Source organism: Marmota monax, unplaced genomic scaffold (assembly GCF_021218885.2).
Source record: "Marmota monax isolate L192 unplaced genomic scaffold, Marmota_monax_Labrador192_F-V1.1 WCK01_AAM20220418_F8-fsc00041, whole genome shotgun sequence".
Lineage (NCBI taxonomy): Eukaryota > Metazoa > Chordata > Mammalia > Rodentia > Sciuridae > Marmota > Marmota monax.
In genome coordinates this window covers 13644336-13671340 of record NW_026695238.1, presented here as the reverse complement: position 1 = coordinate 13671340, position 27005 = coordinate 13644336, and the positions used below count along the sequence as shown (strand labels likewise).

The 27005-nt window shown below is 35.3% G+C and overlaps 1 protein-coding gene across 1 annotated transcript in view; it reads right to left on the bottom strand.

The window, feature by feature from the left end:
* Positions 1-442: 442 nt before the first annotated feature.
* Psmd1 (proteasome 26S subunit, non-ATPase 1) overlaps positions 443-27005 on the bottom strand; it is a 92820-nt gene continuing 66257 nt past the window's right edge. The window contains exons 19-25 of the mRNA XM_046439752.2: positions 21442-21544; positions 15858-16027; positions 13336-13428; positions 11998-12084; positions 11074-11220; positions 1998-2153; positions 443-659 (exon numbers count right to left, since the gene is read on the bottom strand). Of these exons, the coding sequence (XP_046295708.1) occupies positions 2007-2153; positions 11074-11220; positions 11998-12084; positions 13336-13428; positions 15858-16027; positions 21442-21544 (747 nt within the window). The 3' untranslated portion in view covers positions 443-659; positions 1998-2006. The remainder of the gene's footprint in view (positions 660-1997; positions 2154-11073; positions 11221-11997; positions 12085-13335; positions 13429-15857; positions 16028-21441; positions 21545-27005) is intronic.

Below are 27005 nucleotides of genomic sequence, written 5' to 3'. Positions count from 1 at the left end.
ACCTATTGCCCTTAACAGGATCAACAAAAAATAAGCAAAGGCTGTTTTTCAGAAGTTATTTCTCTTGGGTCATTAAAAGGTCTTCAATAAGTGTAAGCACTCCCCTCCATCCCATTAAAAATTGCAGAGAATTCTGGGGATGTTGAATATGGTTTAAGTTTTCCATGATTTCCAAATGGTTTAAAATGTATTTATTTCTTAAGGAGAAAAGATGAGTGAGTACAGGGAAAAAACATAGTATCGGAGTCACACACAAGCCTGAACCTCCTTAAATGGTTTATAACTCACCAACAGCTTGTTTTTCATCAATATAAAAATCATGGATACTCATCCTACCACATTAAGTATTAGCCTTTGGATATAGAATTCGCATTCCATGGTGGGTAATTAGATTTATTTTAAAACTCAGGCTGAAAACAAACCAACGAAAGTCTTGTCCATCTGGAGATTTTAATATATTTATTTGAAAACCAAGTTCTGTGAAAGAGCACACTAAATAGTCATACATCTTCTTTTCAACCAAAGACTTGGAGTCAAGGTTCTTCAGGTCAGCACAGAGGCAATGATACATGCAGTGAGTAACAGATCTCAGAAGAACTTCTGCATAGGCATTTCCAACATGAGCCTGGAGAGTCATCCTTGGATGAGCAAATGAGATCCTGGAAAGGGAAAGGGATGGTGGTAGAAGCTGGCATTATTTTTTATTTAAAAAGCCCCCAAACCTGCTTCTGCGATCCTAGTATGACAGTTTGTGCCAAGATACCAAGTTTTAAATTCCTAACAGATGGAACATTCTTATCCTTTGAAAAAGTAAGAAAAATTCAATTTCCAGCTGTACACCTCTAAGCCATTTTATATATACCAAAACACATCATCAGTAGGTATTACGAAAAGCTGAAAGGGGCTACCATGAGTCAACTCAATTCTGTGAAGGATCATCACATCCACACTGTCACGTGGTAGAGAAGTTAATATAAATCTCTCTGTAATGCGTATTCTCCTGAGGCACGAATGTTTTTCCATCTGTGGCAGAGTATTTGTTTAATATTTAGAGATTTCTATAAAGTTTTCATTAATTGCTAGTCAATGTGTAACACTGACCATGATAAATTTGCAACCAGACCTTCAAATGTACTTTTAAATTTTGTCATACTGTAATAAATGACACTGTTCCTGCTTTTCTTAGAGTGGAATAAAAATAGCTTAGTGGAATTAGAGAAACCTGATTACATGTCATTCATATAGGTGTCTTCAAATGTATGTTGATTATTAAAAAGAAATGGAGGAATTAAGAGTGACAATTTCATGCAGGTTATTCCAATCTTCCAAATCAAAAGACCCTCTTCGACACTGTCAGAACACTGGCATTATCACATTTTTCAGCTGGATAAAGCTCTGTGGTATTGTCTAATTGATACCAAAGTCCCTAAAAGTAGCAATTCTTATGTACACTAAATATTTAATAGCTCCACTGAATAAACAAATATTAAAGTTTTAGTGCCAAAAGTACTGCCAAAAGAGTCAGAAAAGAATCAGGGAGAAGTCTACACCTGTGCTACTCAAAAGTGTGATCTATGGACCAATGTTGGCCTACAAATTATGACTGGTCCACAAGTAGCTTATACAGCATGCCATCACTAAGCAAACTGCACAGTTCAGCTGACTATTTTCAATAGTTTTTCTGGATAAAAGAAGTACTGAGTAGTTGCACATTCGGGAACAACCACTATATCTCCCTATGAACTTCTAAAAATAGTGTGCAGAGCAGCCACTTTGAATAACAGTGGTAGAATACTACAGAGTAGAGTCAAAGAAAAAGAGAGTTTGTGGTTTTGTATGCAGAAAGGGGCTGAAAAAGGGGTAAGTTTAATATTGTTTAGGTCAACAAGGACCAAGCACAAAACAAGAGGAAGTAAAACAACGTCCTTACACAAAACATTTTTAAAGTCTTAACAAAGAGGTTTCCCCTCATAAACATAATTTTGTTAAACGCTCACCTCTGGTTCTTAATCATCAATATATTCAAATGGCTCTGGGGGTTCTGGCTCTTGCTCCTCTTCTTCAATTTTCGGGCCATGTGCTGCCACAGGTTCTACTAGCTCTTCAATGTCTTCACTGGTGTCCTTCAGAATGATGATGCCTCCAATAGAGAGCTGTAAGCACAGAGGAGTGAAGCAGCATAAGCTCCACTAATATTTCAAGATGTTCCATGGAGCTCTAACTTGGTAAGTGTACCTTAAACTACTTGGAACTATACTAGGATAAAGATCACTGTGACCTCTAAGGAGTACTGGTAAGTTTAGCACAGTGTCTCTGGATGATATAACCCCTGCTGCTGCTCTATATGGATGCTGTATCCCAATTCAACAGCAGAACTTCCCAGCCACAGGGAAGTATGGCTACTAGTAGAATGCTTAATGTCCCAATATGTCATTCTAATGCCTTCCTAATCAAGACAGTGTTCTTCTAGGAATTGGAGCATCTGGAATCTACTTTGGGAACCAAGGAAGTACAACTGTGGCAAGCTACTTGGTCACTCTGGGACATGGGCTGGAAGATCATCTGTCTTGCCATCTCCTATGTAGTAGAAATAGTCTGAAAAACATCAATTTCTAAATAAAAAATATTTATCATATCATAAAATATTACCAGTTTTGTAATAGCATCCCTATTATTTCATTTCTTTTATAGTCCCTTTGTATGTATTATATTCATTACCCCAAAATATGTTCATTTTACAAACATTAGAATATCCAGAGAAATAGCAAGTGAAATAGCAATCTTAAAATACTTAAAACTCCACCAGTCAGAGATAAGGTTTTGAAAAATTCTGTGGAATTACTTTTTAGTGCTATTAGAAATCTTCATAAAAATGCACAATTATTTTTAAAACGGCACTGAGAAGAGATTTAGTTTGTTTGCTTATGGAGCAGTAAGTACTCTGTAAATATATGTAATGAATACTAAACTTTATGTTGGAAATTTCACTTAATTTTTGAGTTTGTGGTTTTGTATATAGAAAGGGGCTGAAAAAGGGGTAAGTTTTCTTTCCAGGTTAGAAAATATATTTTAAAAAATCACTTTCAATGACAAAGAAAACAAAAACAAACAAACAAAACAAAAACAAAGAAACAAAAAAAGAAAAGATAAGTGTTCTTGGACCAGTAGCATCATTATTACCTGGTAGCTTGCTAAATATGCAGAAAAGGTGGCCCCACTCTGGATGATCAGAATCAGTATTTTAACAAGATCCCCAGTTGATATTGAATACATTGAAGTTTGAGAAAGATCCTAGTTTAATCTACACTCTTGGTGAGATGGACACATTTTAGACAAAGAATCTATAAAAGAAAAGCCGAATTTTTCTCTAGCAATTCCAGAATGATGGAGAAAACAATACAAATACCACAGACATCTGAGTGTTTTCATGTGAATCTATAAAGCCCTATAATGCAAGCCAATGAAAAACCAGATGGGAAATAAAAAGAAAGGAGTCAGCAGCAGCAATTCTATTAAGCCTCTCTCAGTGTATTAGCAGAAGGTAAATCCAAACACCAAACTATTCACCCATCTCTTGTGTGCTAATCATATTCTATTTGCTTGCCTGTGTCAAAGGAAATGGAAAGCTGCTCTCTATAATTAAATTAGTCAACAGTGGCAGGGCACATCTGGAAAGAGCATATTCTACCAAAGGACATTACTGGGAAGGAAAAGCAGCATGAGCACATTAATCTGATGATTCACATATGTATGAGCATCTCTGCAGTTGGACCTAATCTGATTTTCACTCATCAGGACTCTGCCCTGTCATGCTATAAAACTGCATGCCTTCATGAATCCCTAAACTATTTCCCTTCTCCCAAAACACACATCTACACACATTAATCTATAACTTTGTCCCTTAAAAAAAGTTTGATTTTCTTGCCAGGCCCAGTGGCACATGCCTGTAATGCCAGCTACTCAGGAAGCTTACAAGTTCAAGGCCAGCCCAGGCAACTTACTGAGAACCCTTCTCAAAATAAGATTTGAAAAATGGCTGGGCTGTGGTGACACACCTGCAATCCCAGCAGCTCAGGAGGCTGAGGCAGGAGGATCATGAGTTCAAGCTCAGCCTCAGCAATTTAGTGAGGCCCCAAGCAACTCAGCTCTAAATAAAATATAAAATATAAAAAAGGGCTTGGGTGTGGCTCAGTGGTTAAGTGGCCCTGGATTCAATCCCTGACACCAAAAACAAGGTACGTGTGTGTGTGTGTGTCTGGGATGTAGCTCAGGGGTACAGCACTTGCCTGGCATGCTAGTACTACCAAAAAAAGATAAAAGTTTTTTTTTTTTTTTCTTGAAAAGGATGCATTTTATGAAGACTCTGCCTTTATTCCCCAGGAACAATCAAAGTATATAACTACTGTTCTAATCCTCAATGGTCTAAAACTTTACTTGAATCTCCTAATGGACCAAATGGAGATAAATCTTCTATTAAACAGGAAAAAATATCCATGTTCATAAGATGACTTCGTATTTTTTGGAAATAATGTAGCCTCTAGGTTATTACTACTACTTCAGTCTTAACAGGAATGAAATAATCCAACTCAAATCCTGCAATAAAATCAACATATAGAAATAACTATTTATAGCTCTACACTGTTTAGATTTATAAACACTCTGTATGTTGCTAAGAAAGTTCACCATCTTTAAACAGAAAATAAGATACTCTGTTCTCTGGGAACACTGATGACAACTGAAGACACAGGCCATGGAACACTTCCTGCTGCCAAGTTCTTCACCTTTGCTTTAAGATGCAAAGGGAGCAGAGCAGGAATGTTACCCAACTTTCCAATGAACCTCCTGAGAAGGTTCTGAACCTGTCACTGAGGGTGGGGGTGAGTTACTGGGCACCCCTTTCTTCACTGTACATTCACAGAGGTAGTCTTTTCCATTTTCAAACCGAGATATGATTCATACAACATAAAATTCATTTTAAAGTGTTCATTCACAAATCTGCACAACCACATCCATGATCTAATTCAAGAACACCTACAACAATGTACAAGAAACCCTGTACTCATTAGCAGCCACCCTCCATTCTCTTCTAGACCCTGACAACAACTTATTTCTCTCTACAGATCTGCCTATTCTGAATATTTCTTATAAAGAGGATCATACAACATCTGACCTCTGATGTCTGGCTTCTTTCATTAGCATATTTTGTACATTTGCACACACCATAGCATGTATCAGTATGTTTTTCTTTTTTTTGGCGGTGCTGGGGATTGAACCCAGGGTCTTGTGCATGAGGCAAGCACGCTACTAGCTGAGCTACATCCCCAGCACCCAGTATGTTTTTCTTTTTTAATGGCTGAATATTATTCTGTTCATATATCACATTATTCATTCATAAGCTGATGAATTTTTTTTTTACTACTATGAAAGTGCTGATACAAACATTATTGTATAGGTTTTTGTATAAACATAGTTCTTTATTTCCGTGCATATATGTGTGTGTGTGTGTATATATATATATTATATACATATATATTTATTTAATATATAATATTTAAATATTTTGTTTTAGTTGTAGTTGGACACAATACCTTTATTTTTTTTTGAATTTTTATGTGGTGCTGAGGATCAAACTCAGTGCCCTGCACGTGCTAGGTGAGCACTTTACCACTGAGCCACAACCCCAGCCCCTCCTTGCATATTTTTTTTATTGGTGCACTAATAGAGTTTTCGTTTCACCTAGGAATAGAACTGTTAGGTCATATGGTAAGATTACTTTTACTTTTTGAGAAACTGCCCAACTGTTTTCCACAGTGGATATAATAGTTAAAATTCCTATATCTCTGCAAACAATATAAATTCATTTTTAAAGTGTTCTAATCCTCAATGGTCTAAAACTTTACTTGAATCTCCTAATAGACCAAATGGTTATGATGTCATTGTGGTTGAACCTAGGGTCTTGTGCATGTCATTGTGGTTTTGTTTTGCATTTCCCTAACAACTAGTGATATTAAGCATCTTTTCACATGCTTAATTGGTCACTTGAATCTTCTTTGGTGAATGCCTATTTAAATAATTTGCTCATTTGAAGCTGGGGTGCACAAATTCCCAACAAAAACCAAAAATTTCTCCATTTATAAATTAGGTTTCCTTTTTTTGTTGTTGAATTGTAAGAGTTCTTTGTATATTTTGGACACAGTGGTGTTATCAAGTATATGACCTGAAAATACTTCCTCCTGTCCCACTGTCTTTTTACTTTCTTGCTGGGAACTCTGTAGCACAAAAGTTTTGAATTGAAGGACTGAGGATGTCGATCAGTGGTAGTTTGCTTAACATGTGCAAGGCTCTAGATTTATCCACAGGACCAAACACACAGTTTGTTTTTTTTTTTAAATATATATATTTTTAGTTGTAGATGGACACAATATCTTTATTTTTATCTTATTTATTTTTTTCATGTGGTGCTGAGGATCAAATCTTACGCATGTGAGGCAAGAGCTCTACCACTGAGCTACAACCTCAGCCCCAATACACACAGTTTTTAATTTGATAAAGTCAAATCCATCCTTTTTTCCTTTTTCTTTGGTTTGTTGCCTTAGATATGTACGGTCAATCATTGCTAATATAAAAATCCGAACTACTCCCAAATCTGATTGAGTAATACCACAAGTGGGAAACTTCACACTTAATCATATGTGATAGGTTGCAGTAAAAAAGGCGGGAAGGCTAAAAATATTGTCAAAAATTACCTTTGCGCTATAGGTATAAGGTGTACATGAAAAAAAAATTTTGTTTAGATTTGAGTCTCATCTCCAAGATATTTCATCATGTATATACAAATATTCCAAAATCCAAAACACTCTGGTCCCAGGATTTTGGATAAGAGATATTCAACCTGTATCCTGTAAGAAAACAATGCCTAAAGTCATGAAAATTATTATTCTTTTTTTTCCCCTGAAAGTTTTATACTTTTAGCTCTTTGTTTCATTTAGTTAATTTTTATATATGATGTGAGGTAGGGGTTTGACTTCTTTCTTTCACAAGTGAGTAGAAAATTATTCCAGCATCACTTCTTGGGGAAAAAAAACCCTTTCCTTATTGAATGATCTTATTACCCTTGTCAAAAGAAATCAACCAACCCACCAACCATAAATATATGAGTTTACTTCTGGATCCTCAATTAAATTCTATTGCTCTACATATCTATCCTCATAACAGTACTACATATGTCTGGAGTACTGTTCTTTTGTAGAAAGGTTTAAAATTGGGAAATGTAATTCTTCCAGTTTTTTTGTTCTTCTTTTTTTTTGGTGGGGGTATCCTCAGGGGCACTCAGCCACTGAGCCACATCCCCAGCCCTATTTTGTATTTTATTTAGAGACAGGCTCTCACTGAGTTGCTCAGCGCCTTGCCAATGCTGAGGTTGGCTGTGAACTCACAATCTTCCTGCCTCAGCCTCCCAAGCCCTTGGGATTACAGGCATGCAACACCACGCCTGGCTTTGTTCTTCTCTTTCAAGATTCTTTTGGCTATTCTGGATGTCTTGTGTTTCCATATGAATTTTAGAATCAACTTGTCCATTTCTATAAAAATGATAGCTGGGAATTTGACAAGGATGTATTGAATCTATAGGTCAAACTGAGGATCCCCCTGCCCGCCAGCACTGGCATGGAACCCAGGTGTGCTCTGGCACTGAGTTACATTCCCAGCCCTTTTTATTTTGAGATAAGGTCTCACTATGTTGCTGAGACTGGCCTTGAACTTGCAACCCTCCTACCTTTGATTCTGAAGTCACTGGGAATGTGCTACCACACCTGGAAAACTGAAGAATACTGACATCCTTTAATCAATGAGTATGGGTGATCAGTCTATAATTTTCTTTTGTTTTCTTTGTCTGGCTTTACAATCAAGATAATAATAGCCTCACAAAATGAGTTCCTGTTCTACTTTTAAAGATGGTTTGTGAAAGACTGGAATTAACTTTTTGTTTTTAAACATTGATAGACTTCACCAGTGAGCACTCTGTCTTTAAATTTTTCTTTGTAAGAAATTTTCTGATTTCTGTTAACATCTTCATTATTAAGTATATTCAGATCTCTCATTTCTTCTAAAAAAATATATATTTATTTATATATATCTATATCTATCTATTTCTTTTTGTTGTTGTTGATGGACCTTTATTTTGTTTATGTATTTATATGCGGTGCTGAGAATTGAACCCAGTGCCTCACACATGCTAGGAAAGTGCTCTACTGCTGAGCCACAACCCTAGCCCCTCCTACTTCTTCTACAGTCATTTTTTATAGTTTGTGTTTCTCTAGGAATTAGAAAATTTAATCTAGGCTATCAAACTTATTTATACGCAGTTGCTCGTGTATTCCCTTTTAATTCTTTCTTTTTTATTTTTCACGATGGGGTCTTACTGTGTTCTCCAGGTTGGCCAAGTGTTCCTCCTGCCTCAACCTTCAGAGCTGTTGTGGCTACAAGTGTGCACCACTGCACCCAGCTCCTTATAGTTCTTTTTATTTCTGTAAGGTTGGTCGTAATATCCCTTTTCCTTCCTGATTAAAAAACAAACAACTTTTGGTTTTCTCAATGTTTCATTAATTTATCCTCTAATATTTATCATCTTCCTTCTACTTGATTTTGGTTTAACTACTAGTTCTTTTTCTATTTTCATAAGAGGGAAGGTTATTTGAGATCTTTTTCCTTTTTCTTTTTTGGTAGTGGGGATTAAACCCAAGGGCACTGAGCCATATCCCCAGACTTTTTTTAAATGTTTTGAGACAGGCAGGGCCTTGATAACTTGCTGAGGCTGGCCTGGAACTTGCTGTCCTCTTGCCTCAGCCTCCCCAGTCTCTGGGATTATAGGAACGCACCACCACACCTGGCTTCACATTTCTTTAAATTACAAAAACTTTTTTTTTTTTTCTTTTGTGACAGGGTCTCACTGTGTTGCTCAGGCTAGCCCTTAACACGTGGGTTTAAGTGATTTTCCTGCCTCAATCTCTTGAGTAGCTGGGAAAAATCTTTTATTCACTATATATTATTATTACTATTTTCGTCTCCCTTGAACTTGTCATCCTCTGTCCTCAGTCTCCCAAGCTGCTGGGATTACATCATGTCTGTCCCCTTATTATTTTACTTTATATTTTTGAGTAATTTTCTTAAAGTCTCAGGATTATAATTACCATCTCTAGTATAACTAATGCTAATTTAACGTTCCCTCATTCCTTTGTGCTATTATAATGTATAATTACACCTTTACATATTGTGTACACATCACCACCAATTTAGTTATAATTACTGTTTTATGTAGAAGTCTTTTAAATCAGATAGGAGAAAAAAGAGAAAAACAAAAAATGCATATATACTATCTCTCTTTTAAAAAAAAAAAGTTTTTACTTGTTGATGGACCTTTATTTTCTTTATTTATCTACATGCAGTGCCTATTTAGTTACATTTACTAGTGTTCTGTTTTTTCACATCGATATAAGTTATTATCTAATGTCCTTTAATACCAGCCCAAAGGTTCCCTTTATTCCTATAAGGATTGCCTACAACAAATTTTTTGTTCATCTGAGGATATCTTAATTTCTCCTTAATTTCTGAAGGACAGTACACAGAATTTTTGGCTGAGTCTTTTTCTTTCAGTATTTGAATATGTCATGCCAGGGTCTTCTGGCTGATATGGTTTCTAATGATAAATCATCTTCTGATCTTATTAAGGATTCTTTGTACATGATGAGTTGCTTCTCTCTTGCCGCTTTCAAGAGTCTATGGTCTTCAACAGTTTGGTTAGTATGTGTGTAGGTGTGGATTTCTTGAGTTTATCATTTAGAACTGATTGAGCTTGAATGTACCAACTCGATTTTCATCAAAAATGGGGAAGCTCTCAGATATTTCTTCAAATATTCCTCTACTCTTTTCTCCATCTTCTCTTTCCTTACTTCCAATTATGTGTTAGTATGGTTTATAGTGTTTCATAGGTCTCTGAGGCTCTGTTAATTTTGCTTTATTTTTTTTTTTTTGTGGTCTTCAGAGGAGATAATCTCAATTGACCTATCTTTGAGTTTGTCATTCTTTTTTTTTTTTTTTTTTTTTAAGTTTTTTAGTTGTAGATGGACACAATATTATTTTTTTTAATGTGATGCCGGGGATTGAACCCAGTACCTCACATATGCTAGGCAAGTGGTCTATCACTGAGCCATAACCCCAGTCTGAGTCTGTCATTCTTTATGCTGCATACTCAAATTTCTCTAGGAAATTTCTCATTATAGTTATTGTACTTCTCAATTCCAGAATTTCTATTTGGTTATTTTTATAATTTATAATTTTATATTATTTTTATAATTTATAATTTTAATAATTTATAATTTTTATCTCTTCAATGATATTATTTGTAAAACATCATTCTTACATTTTCTTTTACTTCTTTAGACATAGTTCCTTTAGTTCTTTGAACACATTTAAGTAGTTGGTTTAGCCTGCTTATGTCTACGCTTCCTCAGGGACAGTTTTTATTTATTGTCATTACTGTGTTATATTTGTTTCTTTCCATTTTTTTAAAATAAATTTTTATTAAACACTAAACATTTAAAATAGCATAGCAACTCTAAGGGCTGGGGTTGTAGCTCAGTGGTAGAGCACTTGCCTAGCATGTGTGAGGCACTAGGTTTGATTCTCAGCACTGCACATAAATAAACAAATAATTGTGTCCATCCATAACTAAAAAAATATATATATATATTTAAAAAAAATAACATAGCAACTCTATAAGACAGTATGTGTGGCTCTGTGATCTATGTTCCTAATTATTGTGCTGTATTAGGAACTTCTATGGCCTAAGTCTGTAGTAGAAGAGAGGAGGAATTTGTAGACTTACAGAGACAGGAAAAAAATTCCTCCCAAATGTATATGAAACAGGGGAATGTTCTCTCTTTTGCTAAAAGGAAGTTTTGAGTACTATTGACCTTGCTGCAAGGTTTTGGAGATTTCTCTTTCTCTATCAATTTTTCATTGTCTTAGAGATAATATTCCATTGACTCCTCTAGCTAAGAGCCAGTGGTAACTTACTGGTTTGAAAGGCTGGTATCTGCAGGTCTCTGGCATGGTTAGGACTTTCAGCTGGGCAGGCATCACTCGTGCGGGGTTATCCAATAACTGGAAGTTTGGCTCAGGTTCTTTTTTTTTTTCTTTTTCTTCTTTTTTCTCTGCCTCATCCTAAGGGGGAAAGGGTGGAAAGCAGTTCAATAAAGGCTTACTTCTGTTCCACATCACTGAATAATGTTTACTGAGTAACTATTAGGAGCAAAAGGTAGTGGTAGACATAATGAAAGTACAACTAAAATGATACCAAACTCACATGAGGGAGGGAGAAAACTCTGCTTGGGGATGAGAATGTTTATTTAACTTGGGTTTAAAGGATGAGAAGTTTTTTTTTTTTTTTTTTTAAACAAACAGAAATCATAAAGAGAGAGTGCATTTATTTATTTATTAGGTACCTGGGATTGATCTCAGGGGCACTCAACCCCTGAGCCAAATCCCCAGTCCTTTTTTGTATTTTATTTAGAGGCAGGGTCTCACTGAGTTGCTTAGTGCCTTGTTTTTGCTGAAGCTAGCTTTGAACTTATGATCCTCCTGCCTCAGCCTCCCAAGCCACTGGGATTATAAGCATGCACCACCGCGCCCAATAAGAGGGTCTATTTAAACATTATAATTGTTTCCCTGAAAGGGCCTTTTTGTCTCCTACCAATATCTCATTTTCTGCTGAATAATCCTACTCTGTCCTTTAAAACCTTTTTTAATTGTCATTTTCTCTAGGAACTCCTTCTTTCCTGATTTGTGTGCTTCTAAGTTTCCTAAAAATAGATAGTTTCTAGAGGCTTATAAGTATATATAATTCTATATGCTGGAAACACGATGGTTATTTGAAAGAAGTTAAGAATAAGATAATAGTGTTCAACTAAGGAAGAATCTGGACTTCAGATGACCACTTACCACTTCCATTTTCTCCTCCTCCTTTTTTTCCTTTTCTTTTTCCTTCTTTTTAGCCTTGGCAGTGATAGATAATACAGCAGTGGAAACCTAGAGAAAGTGAACAGGGTAAATTGTTGTAATCTTACCAATATACAATCATGTAAGCCCAAAGAGAACTCAGTCCTATAATACTTTCCTGTTTTCTGGCAGTATGTATTATAAAGAACAAAATATCAGAGAATAAATGCGAAAAGCAAGCGGGACACTATTAGCATAATTTACTACGTTCATCACCAGGTGACTCTTTAGCTCTTGGAGGTGATGTCCAACATAACTTTATTTTTTTCTGATTCATATCCTGGATATGAATCCATTGTTATTTATTCTGAAAGCGATCTATATCTTTCTTGCTTTAAAGGGAAAACATAAAATTTCCTCTCATCCAGTTTTGTTTCAGATCCAAAAAGAGGGGGTGGGAGGAGGTCTGAAGGAGCTGATGCAACAAAATGTTATTGCTAAAGGATATTCGTTACCTGTCACCCACAAATGTGCAAATTATATAATTGCCCTACTTACACACAGAATTTATGGCAAATAATCAACAACTGGCTAATATGGAAACATTAATCTGAAACAAAGAGTAACTTTCCTATACATAAGATGTCATAAAAAGATAATTTTGCTCAATAAAACGTGACAGGCAAATGTAACGTATTTAGAGAGTTATCAATGACTGCAAACACCATTGGTAAGAATACAATTTGTTGGTATCTATTTTGAAAGGCAAATTAGCTAATATCTATATAAATAAATAACTTGCGTTATTTTGATCAAACCATTTTGCATCTAAGATTCAAACCAATAGATTTACTTGCACAAGTATTATATGTGTAGTCTTTCATCCTAGCCTTATCTGTGTAGTGACAAATTATGAATAACCTTAAAAGGACATCAAATAAAGAACTATAAAACAGGTGGCACATACATAAAAGCACTGCTCTAAAGCTTTGGGGAAAAAAATGAAATCTTTATACATTGAAAGCATTAAAGATATATTGTTGAAGTGGAAAAAATAATATGTAAAACTGCATTCAGAGAATGATTCCATTTGTTGTGTAAAAAAAGTTCTGAATGTGCACATAAACTTTCATAGGGATTCACAAGTTGTGACTATCTAGGACTTGGCTCTTGATGTGGGGCTTGATGACCAAGAGAAGGAAAGAGTTTTTACTTTATATTCTTGTGTAATTTAGACTTTAACATGTTATTTTAAAAACATAAGTCATTTAAAACAAACCCAACTGAAATATTCATGTCCTCTATAGGAACAAATGCTACTCAAAGGAACAAGGAACTCACCTTTTCTTTTTCTTTTTCTTTTGGTACTTCCAGAGGGGCAGGATATGCAAACGTGGATGGTTTACAGTTGGATTTATATTGAACTTTTGGCATCTGAAGGAAAAAAAAGAACTTTTTGCTCCCTCCATTAAAATAATCACTATTAAGATTTAAGTATTCTATGTTTTTAACAAGCATTCAGGTGCAAGGGAGACCAGGAGTTTCCACATAAGATTCAATTACAGATCTAATCAATGTGGTCACCTCTCTCTGAAAGGTGTGTTTTCTTTCTGTAATTTAACATTCTATGTAATCTTTTTTTTTTTTGTACTGGGCATTGAACCTAGGGGCACTTTACCACTGAGCTATGGTCCCCAGTCCTAAATTAGTTTTTAGGTGCTTTTACAGAATTATCTGCATTTTCCTTTACATTCCTGAAGCTCTGTGCCTTCTTTCCTGACATTCTGCCCTGCTTCAGTGGGTTAATTAACAGATCAGATGTTACTTCCTTTGTAAAGTGTGTCTACCACCAAATTTCATGCCACCAAACATTCATGTTCCCTTCTTGCACCGCACTGACAACTAACCCAAGTCTATAGACAGTTTCCACACCATATAATCATGGCTTATAAATCTACATGTGCCTAATGGCAAGTTAGCTATCTATTACCTACTGAGCAGATTGAAAGTTCTCTAGCCTACACTTTTCTCTATTACTTAATTTGTATCAATGGAAAATGGTAATGAGCACCTTGTTTACTAGGACAAGGAACCTTATCTTTTCCATTCTGCTTTCACTGTAAAGAATGAAAACAGAGCCAGGTGTGGTGGCAGAGGCCTGTAATCCCAATAACTCTAGAGACTGAGACAGGAGAATCGCAGTGGGTCAACCTCATCAATTTAGCAAGACCCTATTTCAAAATAAAAAATAAAAAGGACTGGGAACCATAGCTCAGTGGTAAAGTGCCCCTAGGTTCAATACCCACTATTAAAAAAAAAAAAAAAAAAAAAAAAGACTACATAGAATATTAAATTACAGTGTTAAAAGTTAGGGATTGGGAAACCAAAATATTCTTGTTTTGAGAAATAAAAATTTAAAATGTTTACAAACATAAGCACTTTTAGTACCAAAACACTTGATGAAGGATAACTGGCTATACAGCTATGCTGAAAAAAATCAATAAAATGAAATACTCAATCAGCCAATTTTTAGCCTAAAAAACTTTCCACTCTGAAAATTTAATGGAACATTTTAACAATAGTAATGACCAGATGTCATTATTTAAAGGTTAAAAGCCCTTGACCTTTAAAGAAGAACAAGATGAATCATTAGGTCACAGGACTGAGAAAAGACCTAAACACCATTAGGAATATGATTAAAAATGTGATGACAAAGCATGAAGGACCTTAAGTCTTTGACCTGTTTCATTTTGTCAGATTCCTGGATTCCTCGCTGTTGGTTTTATTTTCTGCCACTACCAAAGGGACAGCCTCCTATTTTGCTTTTCCTTGTAGCATAATTCTTTCTTCCATCTGTCAGTCTAGTATCATATAACTCTGAAATGTGTACTTGTTTCCATCCTTCATTCCTTATTGATATTAAAAACTTAGTTTAGAGCTGGGTGCGGTGGCGCACGCCTGTAATCCCAGTGGCTCGGGGAGCTGAGGCAGGGGGACCAAGAATTCAAAGCCAGCCTCAGTAAGAGCAAAGCGCTAAGCAACTCAGTGACTCCCAGTCTCTAAATAAAATACAAAATAGGGCTGGGAATGTGGCTCAGTGGTTGAGTGCCCCTGAGCTCTATCCCTGGAACCACAAACAAATAAACAAACAAACAAATAAAATTTAAAAAAGAATTTAAAAAAAGAAAAAATAAATTTAAAAACAATTTAGTTTAGGTCCTTATTCTTCCTTGCCCAGGTTATTTTGCAAGAGGTTTCCACTGATTCTAGAATGACCTTCCTTCCGTCCCCTTTCTCTTGTAGTAGTGTAGATTGAACTCAAAGAGTTTTACACTTGTTAAGGAAAGCACTCTATCACTGAGCTATGTCCCTAGCCCTCAGAAAGAGTTCTCTAAAATACAAACCTCATGTCATTTATCTGTATAAAATCCTTCAACAGCGTCTGCAGCCTTTATTAAACCAATCACTCAGTGGTCTATAAAGTCTCTTCCTACCTTTGTATTATGCCCCCTCTTAACATTTGATTATTTTATTATTTTATGTATGTGTGTATTTATGTATGTATGTTGCAGATGGACATGACACCTTTTTTAAATTTATCTTTATGTGGTGCTGAGACTCGAACCCAGGGTCTCACACATGCGAGACGAGTGCTCTACCATTGAGCCAAAGCCCCAGCCCCAACATTTGATTTTTATACCTCCTACTGACACACTCCACTTGATGCAGTGATGACTCAACTTGAAGGGAAGACATGCTACAGATGAGATGCTAACTCATCTTTAAAATTTCATGGGAATCCTTATGAGTGGGTGGTGGATATGAACAGGATACACCATAAAGCTGAGGTTTCAAAAACATACCTTTAAGTCCTTGTTAAGGCCAATGACACAGGTAGGGGTATAAGCCAATGACAGGAAGTGTGAAAGAGGAAACCAGAACCAGAACTGGGTAAAGACAAGGACACCAACCACAGAAGGCATATGAGTGTGCCCAGTCCTGGACTGTAGAGAGATTGTGACATTATGACCACCTGCAGAAAAAAAAAGAGAGAGAAATCATAAACAGCAATCCAGCAGGGCAATAACAAAAACTTCAACAAATTACTTCTAACTATTGCACTAGGGAAGCATCTGATTTTTATACTTTAAGAGGACACAGGGCAAATCTAGAACTTCTTTCTCTACAGGCACATATATTATTTTTTATTTTTTTATTTTTTAGTTGTAGTTGGACACAATACCTTTATTTTATTTATTATTTTTATGTGGGGCTAGGATCGAACCCAGGGCCCCGTATGTTAGTCAGGTGCTCTACCATTGAATCACAACCCCAGCCCTATAGGCACATAGTTTTAAAAAGTAAACCTGAGGGGCTGGGTGGAAGACACACAAGTGGGAGTGTGTCAGTAGGAGTTGTAAAAATCAGTGGTAGACTGCTCGCCTAGCACCTGTGAGGCACTGGATTCTATTCTCAGCACCACATTAAAAAATAAAATAAAGATATTGTGTCCATCTACAATTAAAAAAATATTTAAAAAAAAAATAAGCCTGAGCTGAGTGTGGTGGCACACACTTATAATTCCAGCAACTCAGGAGGCTGAGGCTGGAGGATGGCAAATTCGAGGCCAGACTCAGCATTTTAAGACCCTATCTCAAAAACAAAAACATCTACTTCTTGCTAAAAACAAAAATAAAACAACACAGAACTGAGATGTAAACTTTTCAATTATACATAACACATGCTATAAAAATGGGACTTGTCTGTGCCTACTCAGGATCCTAATTTGATTTCCAGGGCTGAATTTCTGTTGTTTTCAAGTTATGTCTCTTAATTGCAGCACTAAATTAAATAGCATTTAATTACATTTAATTTTCATAAGAATCAAGAGTCTACAGTTCACCCAAATAACTGGGATCTTCTTAATATTCTACTATAAGCCATTCATTTTAAAACATGGCCTAAGGTGCTGAGGCTGGCCTTGAACTTGTGATCTTCCTGCTTCAGCTTCCCCAGTCATTGGAAATATAGGCATGTGCATTCACCCCCAGCTTATTTAAGATTTTTTTTTTTTTAAAGACACACTTAAAATTTGGGTTGGGCTCACCCGTAATCCCAGCAGCTTGAAAGGCTGAGGCAGAAGGATCACAAATTCAAAGCTAGCCTCAGCAACTTAGCAAGGCCCTAAGCAATTTAGCAAGACCCTGTCTCAAAAGAAAAATAAAAAGGGCTAGGGATATGGCTAAGTGGTTGAGTGCCCCTGAGTTTAATTCCTTGTACAAGAAAAAATTCTTTTGGTTTTCTATAGTTATATACATTTATTATCTGATTATATTCTCCTTACTTACATTCACTGAATGCTTACTCTCTACTGAGAAATGTGCACAAAATACTGAAAAAGATCTTGAAGAGCCTTTGGTCTAGTGCAAAAGACAGGTAAACAGATAATATAAAATAAGATACATGCACTGTGATAGCTATGAACTGGGCGCTGCTGAGAACACAGCTAAGCCTGATAACTCACGGGTGAGGGACAGGACAGAGGAGAGGGAGAGGCTGCAGGGAGTATGAGCCATTTGAAGGTTTGAAGCTGACTTTCTTCATCACAATGAAATCCACCTTCTTCGACTTAGAAACTAAACTAGCTTTTTGTTCTAACATTCTGAGACTTAATAAATCAGAGTTTATCTTATTGATTGTAATAACAGTTTAACATACTTCAATAATAAAACTTCTTAATTTTCAGCTTTTCTCCCTAAAGACACCAAAAAAGTGTGTTCTCATAAATGTCGTTCCCTGGAAGGTGTCCTCTCCAGATCTTCTCTACCACTACTAATTTTTACTGAGATCAGGCATGAGGCAAGTTTTTTCTAATGCAGTTATACAACATTGTTTTACTTAAGAATAAGATGTTAAAAAATAGATACAAAAATAATTTCAGGTACTTTATAACACTAAGTACCCCAAGCAAAAAACATTATAATTAAAAAGAAATCAAAAGAAGCATCAAAATTTGATTGGTCCATGACACAGCAAACAGAACAGAGCTGAAAGAGAAAGGAAGGTGGGAAAACCAGAGAAATATCTTTCAATAATGGTGGTAGAAAAATATAGCTGAACACAGAATTCTCCTCCTCCTTATTTTTTAAACTAGGGATTGAACCCAGGGTGCTCTGGGCTACATCCCCAGCCCATTTAATTTATTTAAAATTTTTTTTTAGTTGTAGACAGACTTTATTTATTTATGTATGTGTGTGTGTGTGTATGTATGTGTGCTGAGGATTGAACCCAGGGCCTCATGTTGTGTGAGGCAAGCGCTCTACCACTAAGCTACAACCTCAGCCCTCATTTTATTTTTGAGAAACAAGTTGCTAAGGCTGGCCTCAAATTTGTGATCCTTCTGCCTCCACCTCTTGAGTCACTGTTACAGGCATATGCAACTGAACCTGTGCCCCCCTCAAATTCTTAACAAATAACTATTACAGAAAAAGCCAGGAAAAATCTGTAGTGCTTAATGAACAAGTCAAAGGTTGCAGTCTAAAAAATATAAACTTCACAAAGTGGCAGCTAAAAGAAAAAAGATTAGAGTAGTAAAATGTTACTTCTAAATCCTGATTTAAAAATTCATTACAAAAAAGCTAATTTGAAAAGGCTATATGTTGTATGATTCCAACTACATGATAGTCTAGAAAAGGCAAAATTATGGATTCAGGGCTGGGGATACAGCTAGGTGATATAGCACTTGCCTAGCATGCACAAGGTACTAGGCTCCATTCTCAGTACAATAACAACCACAAAACAAAAAAACAAAAATCTTCCTATGGATATAGTTCAGTTAGACTGTATGAATATATTCAGGAGATATACAGCATGGTGAAATGAATATCAGCTTGATTTAATTGTTGTATAACAAATACATATCAAAACATCATGTGAATACCTTGTAAATACATACAATTTCTATCTGCCAACTATACCTAAATAAAAACAAAATTTAAAAAAAGATACAGCATGAAAAGGTGACATCAATTTTGATTCCACAGATATTGAAAAAAACAAAAGAATGTTATGGAAAGTTTTCTCTCCATAAATTCTAAACTGCATTTAAAACTAAAGGGTGGGGCCTGGCGTGGTGGCACATCCTGTAATCCCAACAGCTAGGGAGGCCGAGACAGGAGGATCACAAGTTCAAAGGTAGCCTCAGCAAAAGTGAGGTGCTAAGCAACCCAGTGAGACCCTGTCTCTAAATAAAATACAAAATAGGGCTGGGGATGTGGCTCAGTGGTCGAATGCACCCGAGTTCAATCCCCAGAACCAAAAAAAGGTGGGAGGCCTAGCTCAGTTTAAGAGCAAGGCCCTGGCTTCTATCCCCAGCACTGAATAAATGAATAAATACTGAACCCAAACAAATCACAACAAAACTATAGGGACAGTAAAAAGGTCAGTGGTTACCAGGGGCTTGCGAGGAGAGATAACAGGTGGAGCACAGGGGATTTTTTCAGGAAATGAAACTACTCTTTATGGCATTGTTATCATATATACAAGTCATTAAACATTGTTGAAACCCACAAAGTGTGTATAATACCAAGAGTGAACTCTAACATAAACTAGGGACTTTAGTCAATAATAATGTATTAATACTGATTCTGCAATTATAGCACCCACTAATGAACAGGGAAGCTGGACAGGGACATGGGGACACATGGGAAACTGTACTTTCTGTTCAAATATTTCTATAATCGACAAATTTAAAAAGATAAATAATTAAAAATTAACTGCTGATAAAACCAAGAAAATTAAGTGCTGATAGTTGGTAAAACTCAGACATGAAAACAATAAAAGAAATGGTGGTAAACAACAAATCCATTAAAATATGGAACTAAGACCATGAAAAACTATAAGAATTATGATTTCTGAGGACAATGCAATATAAAATAAAAAATATTGGTAGGCAGTAAAGAATGAGGAGGAAAAACTATGAGCTATTAATGTCTTCACTGTTTATACATGAGAATCAATACTATGTTAAATCTAGCTACAAGGAAATGTGTGTAAATTAAAGAGAGAAAAAGAAGTTTACTTCTACATTTAAAGCTTAAGCAGAAAACTCTCCTTAGTGAAAAAAGAAACAAAAAACCACAATTGGACAGAGGGATTAAAAGAGAACATTTATTTCAATAATTTAGGAAAAAAGCACCAAAGTCCTAAGATGAAAGCAAATAATAAAGAGCAAAAATAAAGAATTAAGGGGAAAAATGGTTGAATAAGTGCAAAAATTAAAAAAAAAAACTGACTAATCTAATTAGCAAAAATAAAATAAACCAAATTAGAAAAGAAATTATTTTTTAAAAAGACCATATATCAAAAATGATAAAAGAACTCTGAAAACTATATGATAAAAACATTCTCAGCAAGCAGAACTCCCAAGAAATTAGTAACATAAAATTAGACAATTTTATCAAAAAATCAGTTTCTTTTTTGATCTTCTACATTACAAATATATACACATTCCTAGTTGAGTGAGAAAAGAATGGCTTTAACAAATATGGCTAAGGGCTGGGGGTATACCTCAGTGTTGAAGTCTGGCTCAGCATGCATGAGACCCTGGATTCAAAATGCAGTACCAAAAAACAACCCCAAACAAACCCCACAAATATGGCTGAGTGTTTTTATTAGAAGAAACAGATGGGTAATATATATGAAAAAAACGATCCCCTAATAATAGCATTGCTATAAAGACCCTGAGATGCTGTAACTTACCTTTCAAATTAACAAAAAATTATTTAAAAGTATAAGAAAAATAATTACATGTGAACAATAAAGTAGGTATATGCTCTTTTCTTTTTACCTTACTGAGATGGCACCAATAATAAAATTAAGGAATACAGCAAATGAACCACGTCTAAGGTACTGATGGACACTATCTTTTGAAATAAGCTACAATATAATGGTGAAGAATGTGAATTCTGGAGACAGATTTGCACAGAGTGCTGAGTATTTATTAGGCAAATGTTCCACGTATCTTATTTTAGGAGTGATTCTGGCTTTTAAAATTTGTCTAAAACATAATCTTTTCCTCAAATATTTTTTTCAATGTCAACTTGTTTAAAACATGTATTAAGAACATCAGCCAACACTCCCTGGGTACTTTATACATGACAAGCACTATTCTAATTGCTTTCTCTGTATTTTTAATCTTTCTAACATTATGAGGGAGATTTTACAAGATAAGCAAGCAGAAACAGGGAAACAACTCTACAAACTTACATAGCTATTATGTAAAGGATAGGATTCAACTTTTAACAACTCTACTAAAAATTATCTATGAATGTCAGACTCCAATTTTCTCTAGAAATAATTTGCCTCAAACTGAATTTCTACTGTCACATAGCTAGATTTGGTATAAATTAATCAACCAACCAATCTGGAAGACTTAAAAACAGTTACCTGCATCCAGTATTCCCTGGGCCAGAATAGCGCCAAACTTGGCCATGACATCATCATGCTTATCATTGATGACTTTGGAATACAGCTGTCTGAACTGATTCACCTAAATAAGCAAGACAAAGAATTATCATCTAATTCTAGTATTTGCTGTTCCATGTTAGACAAGTCAATCAATTGCTAAAACAATAATGAGCTTTGAGTTTCACAACACTGGAAAAGAAAGAGAAATGGACCAGAAGTGAAGGCTGTGAACAGTTTCCTGCTAGAAACCACGGGTGCTATGACTTCTTTGCTATGGTATGGGAGCACTGGTTCTGTTTTCAATCCTCATTCCACAGTGGATGAATCAGGCTCAAAGGATTGCTGAATGCAATTTCATTCTGTAACACTTTTAGTCAACAGGCCTAAACAATCCAAGCTAATTCTAAAGCTTTCATTGCACTTTGAATTACAGCTATGCTGCTTACCATCAACCCTGAAGATTTCCTAACAGGCATAGTACTTCAGTTCCATCTTAAAGTAAACTATCCTTCACCAAGGCTGTGTGAGGTAAATAAATGTATTCACATAGTCAGTAAAGATTTCATTATGCTGGGGTTAGGATTTGGTTCAGCGGTAGAATGCTTGCCTACCATGTGTGAGGCAATGGGTTCGAGCCTCAGCACCACAAAAAGATAATAAAGGTATTGTCCATCTACAACTAAAAAAAAAAAAAAACCCAAAAAACTTTCATTATGTACACATTTTCTGAGGACTTGTCAGAATCAGCATTCTTATCAAAAGGAACATACCAAAACAGAAAATGTGCTGACTCATTTATGCAGAGATTACTGGTATTTTGGTTTGCTTCTTTATGTTTTTCTGCATTGTCTAAAATTAATACGTATTAGTTTTATAATTAAAATAAAATTTATAAAATATATCTTTATGAATAAAGTAAGTGATTGGCTGGCTGGCGATAAGAAAACTATTTTATACTTCTTCCAAGTCTAACACTTCTCTGTTTTCCCAACAGTGATTTTCAAATGGTAGGTCCCCAGGAAAAAGTCAGCTCGTTCAAAAACTCATGGAGCTCCCCATATCTGCCCAAAGCAGAAAATATCAAATTTGAGTATCCTAATATAATGATTTCACCTGCATTACACATTCTTTCAGAATCTCTTCCCCTCTTCATCTGTCTTGGTTTGAGATGCCACACTGTGATATAGTGAGAGAGTAACAGAACCAGACAACCTTGGTTTATGAATATTTCTGTTCTTTTAAGTTTCTTAAATTACTAGCTTTTATGAGTATTAGTTTCTTCATCTGTAGGGGATTATAGCATTTATCTTTCCCGACTCTTGTAAAGACTATGTAACATATATGTCATGTGATATGTAGAAGGTATTTCAAATTTCAATAAGCATGTCTGTCTTCCAAATGGGGTCAGAATCCTACTGGTCCTCCTACTTCTTTAAATTTTTTTTTTCCCCCCAGTTCTAGAATTGAACCTAGTGCCTCTTGTATGCTAGGCAAGTGTTCTACAACTGAGCTACTTCCACAGCTCTTTTTATTTTATTTTGAGATGGTATCTCACTAAGTTGCCAGGCCTGGGATCCTGTTGCCTTAGCTTCCTAAATTGCTGGAATTACAAGCATGAGCCACCATACCTGGCCACTAATCCTTCTCCACTGTTGTCTCTACAATCTAAATACTGCTAAAAAATAATGTTTCTTAAACATAGTCCTCATTTTTTATTCACAGCCTACAAAAAAAATAATAATAGTTAAAAAAATATCCTAGCATATGACCATTTTAAAGTCAATTCTCTAAGCCTTAACTTTATAAAACTCAGCATGATTAAATCATCACAAAATTCCCTTCTTGTTTTAAAAATCCTGAAGTTTGATGCTTTTATTCTGGTTCAACAGGTCAAATTCCTTTGATCCTGAACTTATTTTAGATGAACACTTACATTACCTTATATAGGATGGAAATTTTATGTGCTAAAGGTTTATGAAATATTTCATGAACTTACAAAAAGAAACACTGGACAAAGCACTGTATGTACATTACAGAGGAGAATCTGAATATAAAACTGTATCCACAACAACAGGAAATCATTCAGTATAATTTAAAAATGTATTTTTAAGTTAATGTAAACATATAATAGACTTATTCAGTTAATATTAATTCTTTAAAAAAGCTATGTTTGGAGGCTGGGGTTGTGGCTCAGTGGTAGAGTGCTCGCTTAGCATAGGTGAGGCCCTGGGTTCAATATTCAGCACCACATAAAAAAATAAAATAAAGATATAGTGTCCATCTAAAACTAAAAAATAAAATTTTAAAGGGGTGGGCAGTGAGGATGTGGCTCAGGGGTTAAGTGTTCCTGGGTTTAATCCCTGGTACAAAAGAAAAAAAAATTCACTTTATTTCCTTATTTTTATTATTATAGTTCTTGGTAAAGAATCATTATTTTAGTTGAGTAAGTGTCTTAAATTTGAAAGACGATTTAAAACACCTCTCTATTCTCTCTGTTTTAGGTAAGGTAAACAACTTGCTTGCTGTCCATCACAATTAAGTAGTGGCAATCAGGGTGAGGATCATGGTTTTCTAACTCAAATTTCATCAAGAACAGTATATGCCCTCCTCCAAAAGAAAGATAATTTGTAGGAGAAAATAATATTAAGTTTCCATTTTATAATATGATAAACCCCAAAAGGTAATTAAAATCTTAGGCTACTCTGTGATCTAGGTGTGTGATTGTATATGAATCCACCTTCTCTAAAATCATGCATTTTTAATATTTATCATGTTCTAAACTCTATATGATAAATACTGCTGGGAAAAAATTCTACTCTTAGATGTCAGGGAGAAAGGAATAAGTTCTTCAGGGTCATTTCTGATGAATCATGATGGCCCAAAAAAGTATAATCTATCCAAACCACAATTAATTTTATTACAGCAGAAGCTTACCAAGCTTGGCTAAACATAATCTTACTTCCAAAAATGGTACTTGTCAATGGCGGGAGAAGCTTCCCTAGGTCAGAAAGTAGGCCAGGTGATCTCAGACAAGATCCCTCTCTTACATTGTAATTTTTTTTTTTGGGGTACTGGGGATTTTAACCATTTTAAAGTGTGCATTTCAGTAGTGTGAAGTAGTATGATGTACATTTACATTTTAGGGCCTTACTTGTCTTTTTTTTTTTTTTTTTTTGGTACTTGGGATTGAACTCAGGGGCACTTGACTACTGAGTCACATCCCCAACCCTTATTTTGTATTTTATTTAGAGACAGGGTCTCACTGAGTTGCTTAGTGCCTCCCCATTGCTGAGGCTGGCTTTGAACTCATGATCCTCCTGCCTCAGTGTCCCAAGCTGCTGGGATTACAAGCGTGCGACACTGCACCCAGCTTACATTAATTTTTAAGTCTGATTTTATACATGATACTTAATATGTACCTGTTCAAATAATTGCTAAAGATGGGTTTCATTTAACAAGAAAAACAAGATAGATGCTTCATAAAGAGGAAAGTTGGGTTCCTGAGAGAATCCAATTCCAAGAACCTACAAAAAAATACTATTCTAGTTAAATGTGAACCTCTAAGAGCTTTCTAAATAGAGTTTTTAACAATCCAGGAGTGTGTACATGTTCCCGGGTCTACATTTGTATGAGTCATGGAAAACTTATATAAGTAAAGCAAAGATTTACTGGAGTTACCGAAACTAAGGCCACAATGTGTAGAGCTAAGTGTTAGGTATGTGACATATACTAATGATTTTACAAAACATTTCCTTTGGAATTTTTTCCCATTGTGAATCTCACAACATATCTAAGAAATTTCTCCTCTGGATTCCTTTCACGGGAGACAGGGGGTGTTATCATTTTTGGTGAAGTTAACACCTGATCTTTGCTTCTCAGCAGTTTCTACTTCATTTCATGAACTGCTTTGCAAATCTCCAAGTAGGACTCCAGAGACTTGAGAATTAAGCCCTCTTCAGAGGTTAACAGCTTTTCCTTCTGGACAAAATATGCCAAACCACCCTCAAGAATATCAATTTTGTCTTGTTGGCAATTATCAGATAAAGCAAAGATGGTATAAATGGTAGTACAAGAAGTTCTTTATCACTTGTTTAATAACAGAAAACAATGAAACAGAGCTTAAACTTTAGCTGAATGACAACTTTACTCTAGGGGGTAGTGTTTCCTGAAACAACGTTGAGTTTTACACTATCATACATAGTTTTGTCTTTGTAGTCAGTAGTGTACACATTTACATTTGCCTACCCAGTTTATATTAATGGCCATGGCTATATCAGTTCATTTCTACATTCCTAATCAGTACCCCAGATTTTGATACAACCTGAAGATAGGAGTGTGCCCCATGTATCCATACCAGCTAAGGTCAATCTACTTAAAGAGAGCAATATAACTTGGAATGATTAAAAATATTAATTATTTAAATTGCTGTACCTTTTCACTTTTTTCTTTCATTCTTTTTTTGGGGTGTAGGTATGGGCATTGGGGATGGAACCTTGGGCCTTCAGTATGCTAGGCAAGTGCTCTTCCACTGAGAGATACACCTAAACCTCTTTTCACTTTTCTAAATGTGAAATTTAAGACTGAAATGCTTTTCCAAACTAAACAATCTACCTGCAAAGGATTCTGATATTGTTGGTATCTGGGTTATACATACAAAAAAATCAAGGAAATCCTACAACAAGGATGGGAAGATAGTAAAACATTTGTTGACAATACAAGTAACTTGAAAGCAACACATGAAGTCAAAGTGAAAAGATATCTCTCTGTGACTGAGGAGGTGCAGTCCATGGCCTAAACTTGCTTCTTTAATGACATTCTTCAGTTGGACAACCTCCAAAATTTCAACAGCAGATCAAAAGCAGAAATAAAAGCTACTCATAGCCTCTATATTTAAAAAGAAAAAGAAATGTGGTCTGTGTTTGGAAAGATGTTTATGGCTCTAGAAGATAACAGTATATTAAGCAGTACATTATAAAATAGGATGAGAGGTCAGATCCTATCTATGCTTAATATGATATGAAAATCACAGTAACTGCTTAGAATCTGAAATTTATTTTAAAAAGTTCTATAAAGTTAGAATGAATAACCAATGTGTTCTGGATATTCTTTTCCATCTTTCCAAACTTAATTTGCTGAAAATGAGGTTGTTCTATATCTGCTTGAAAACAGAAAGGCAGAAAACAGAAAGGCAACTGTTTACTTCTGTTTCCGATTTTTTAACCTCATATACAAGCAGAACACAAGGTTGTTAAATGCTCTTTTAATTAACATAGTTCTAGCTAGCATCAAACATGGTAATTTTGGTACACGCAAATAAGTTACATGCATTTTGTATTTCTAAACAGGATGGGGAAGTTTTGGCTGAAGCAATAGGATACATTAAATATCAAACACTAAAATGAAGTTTATAAGATTGTCATATGGAAACTTTTAAACAGATGTCTTAAAATTTGTTATGGAAGTCACCTGAAGATGGTTTCTTAGGGAAGTTGGATGGTGAATCTTTCTCCCACATTCTAAGTCTAGAAAAAGGGGCTTCAGAG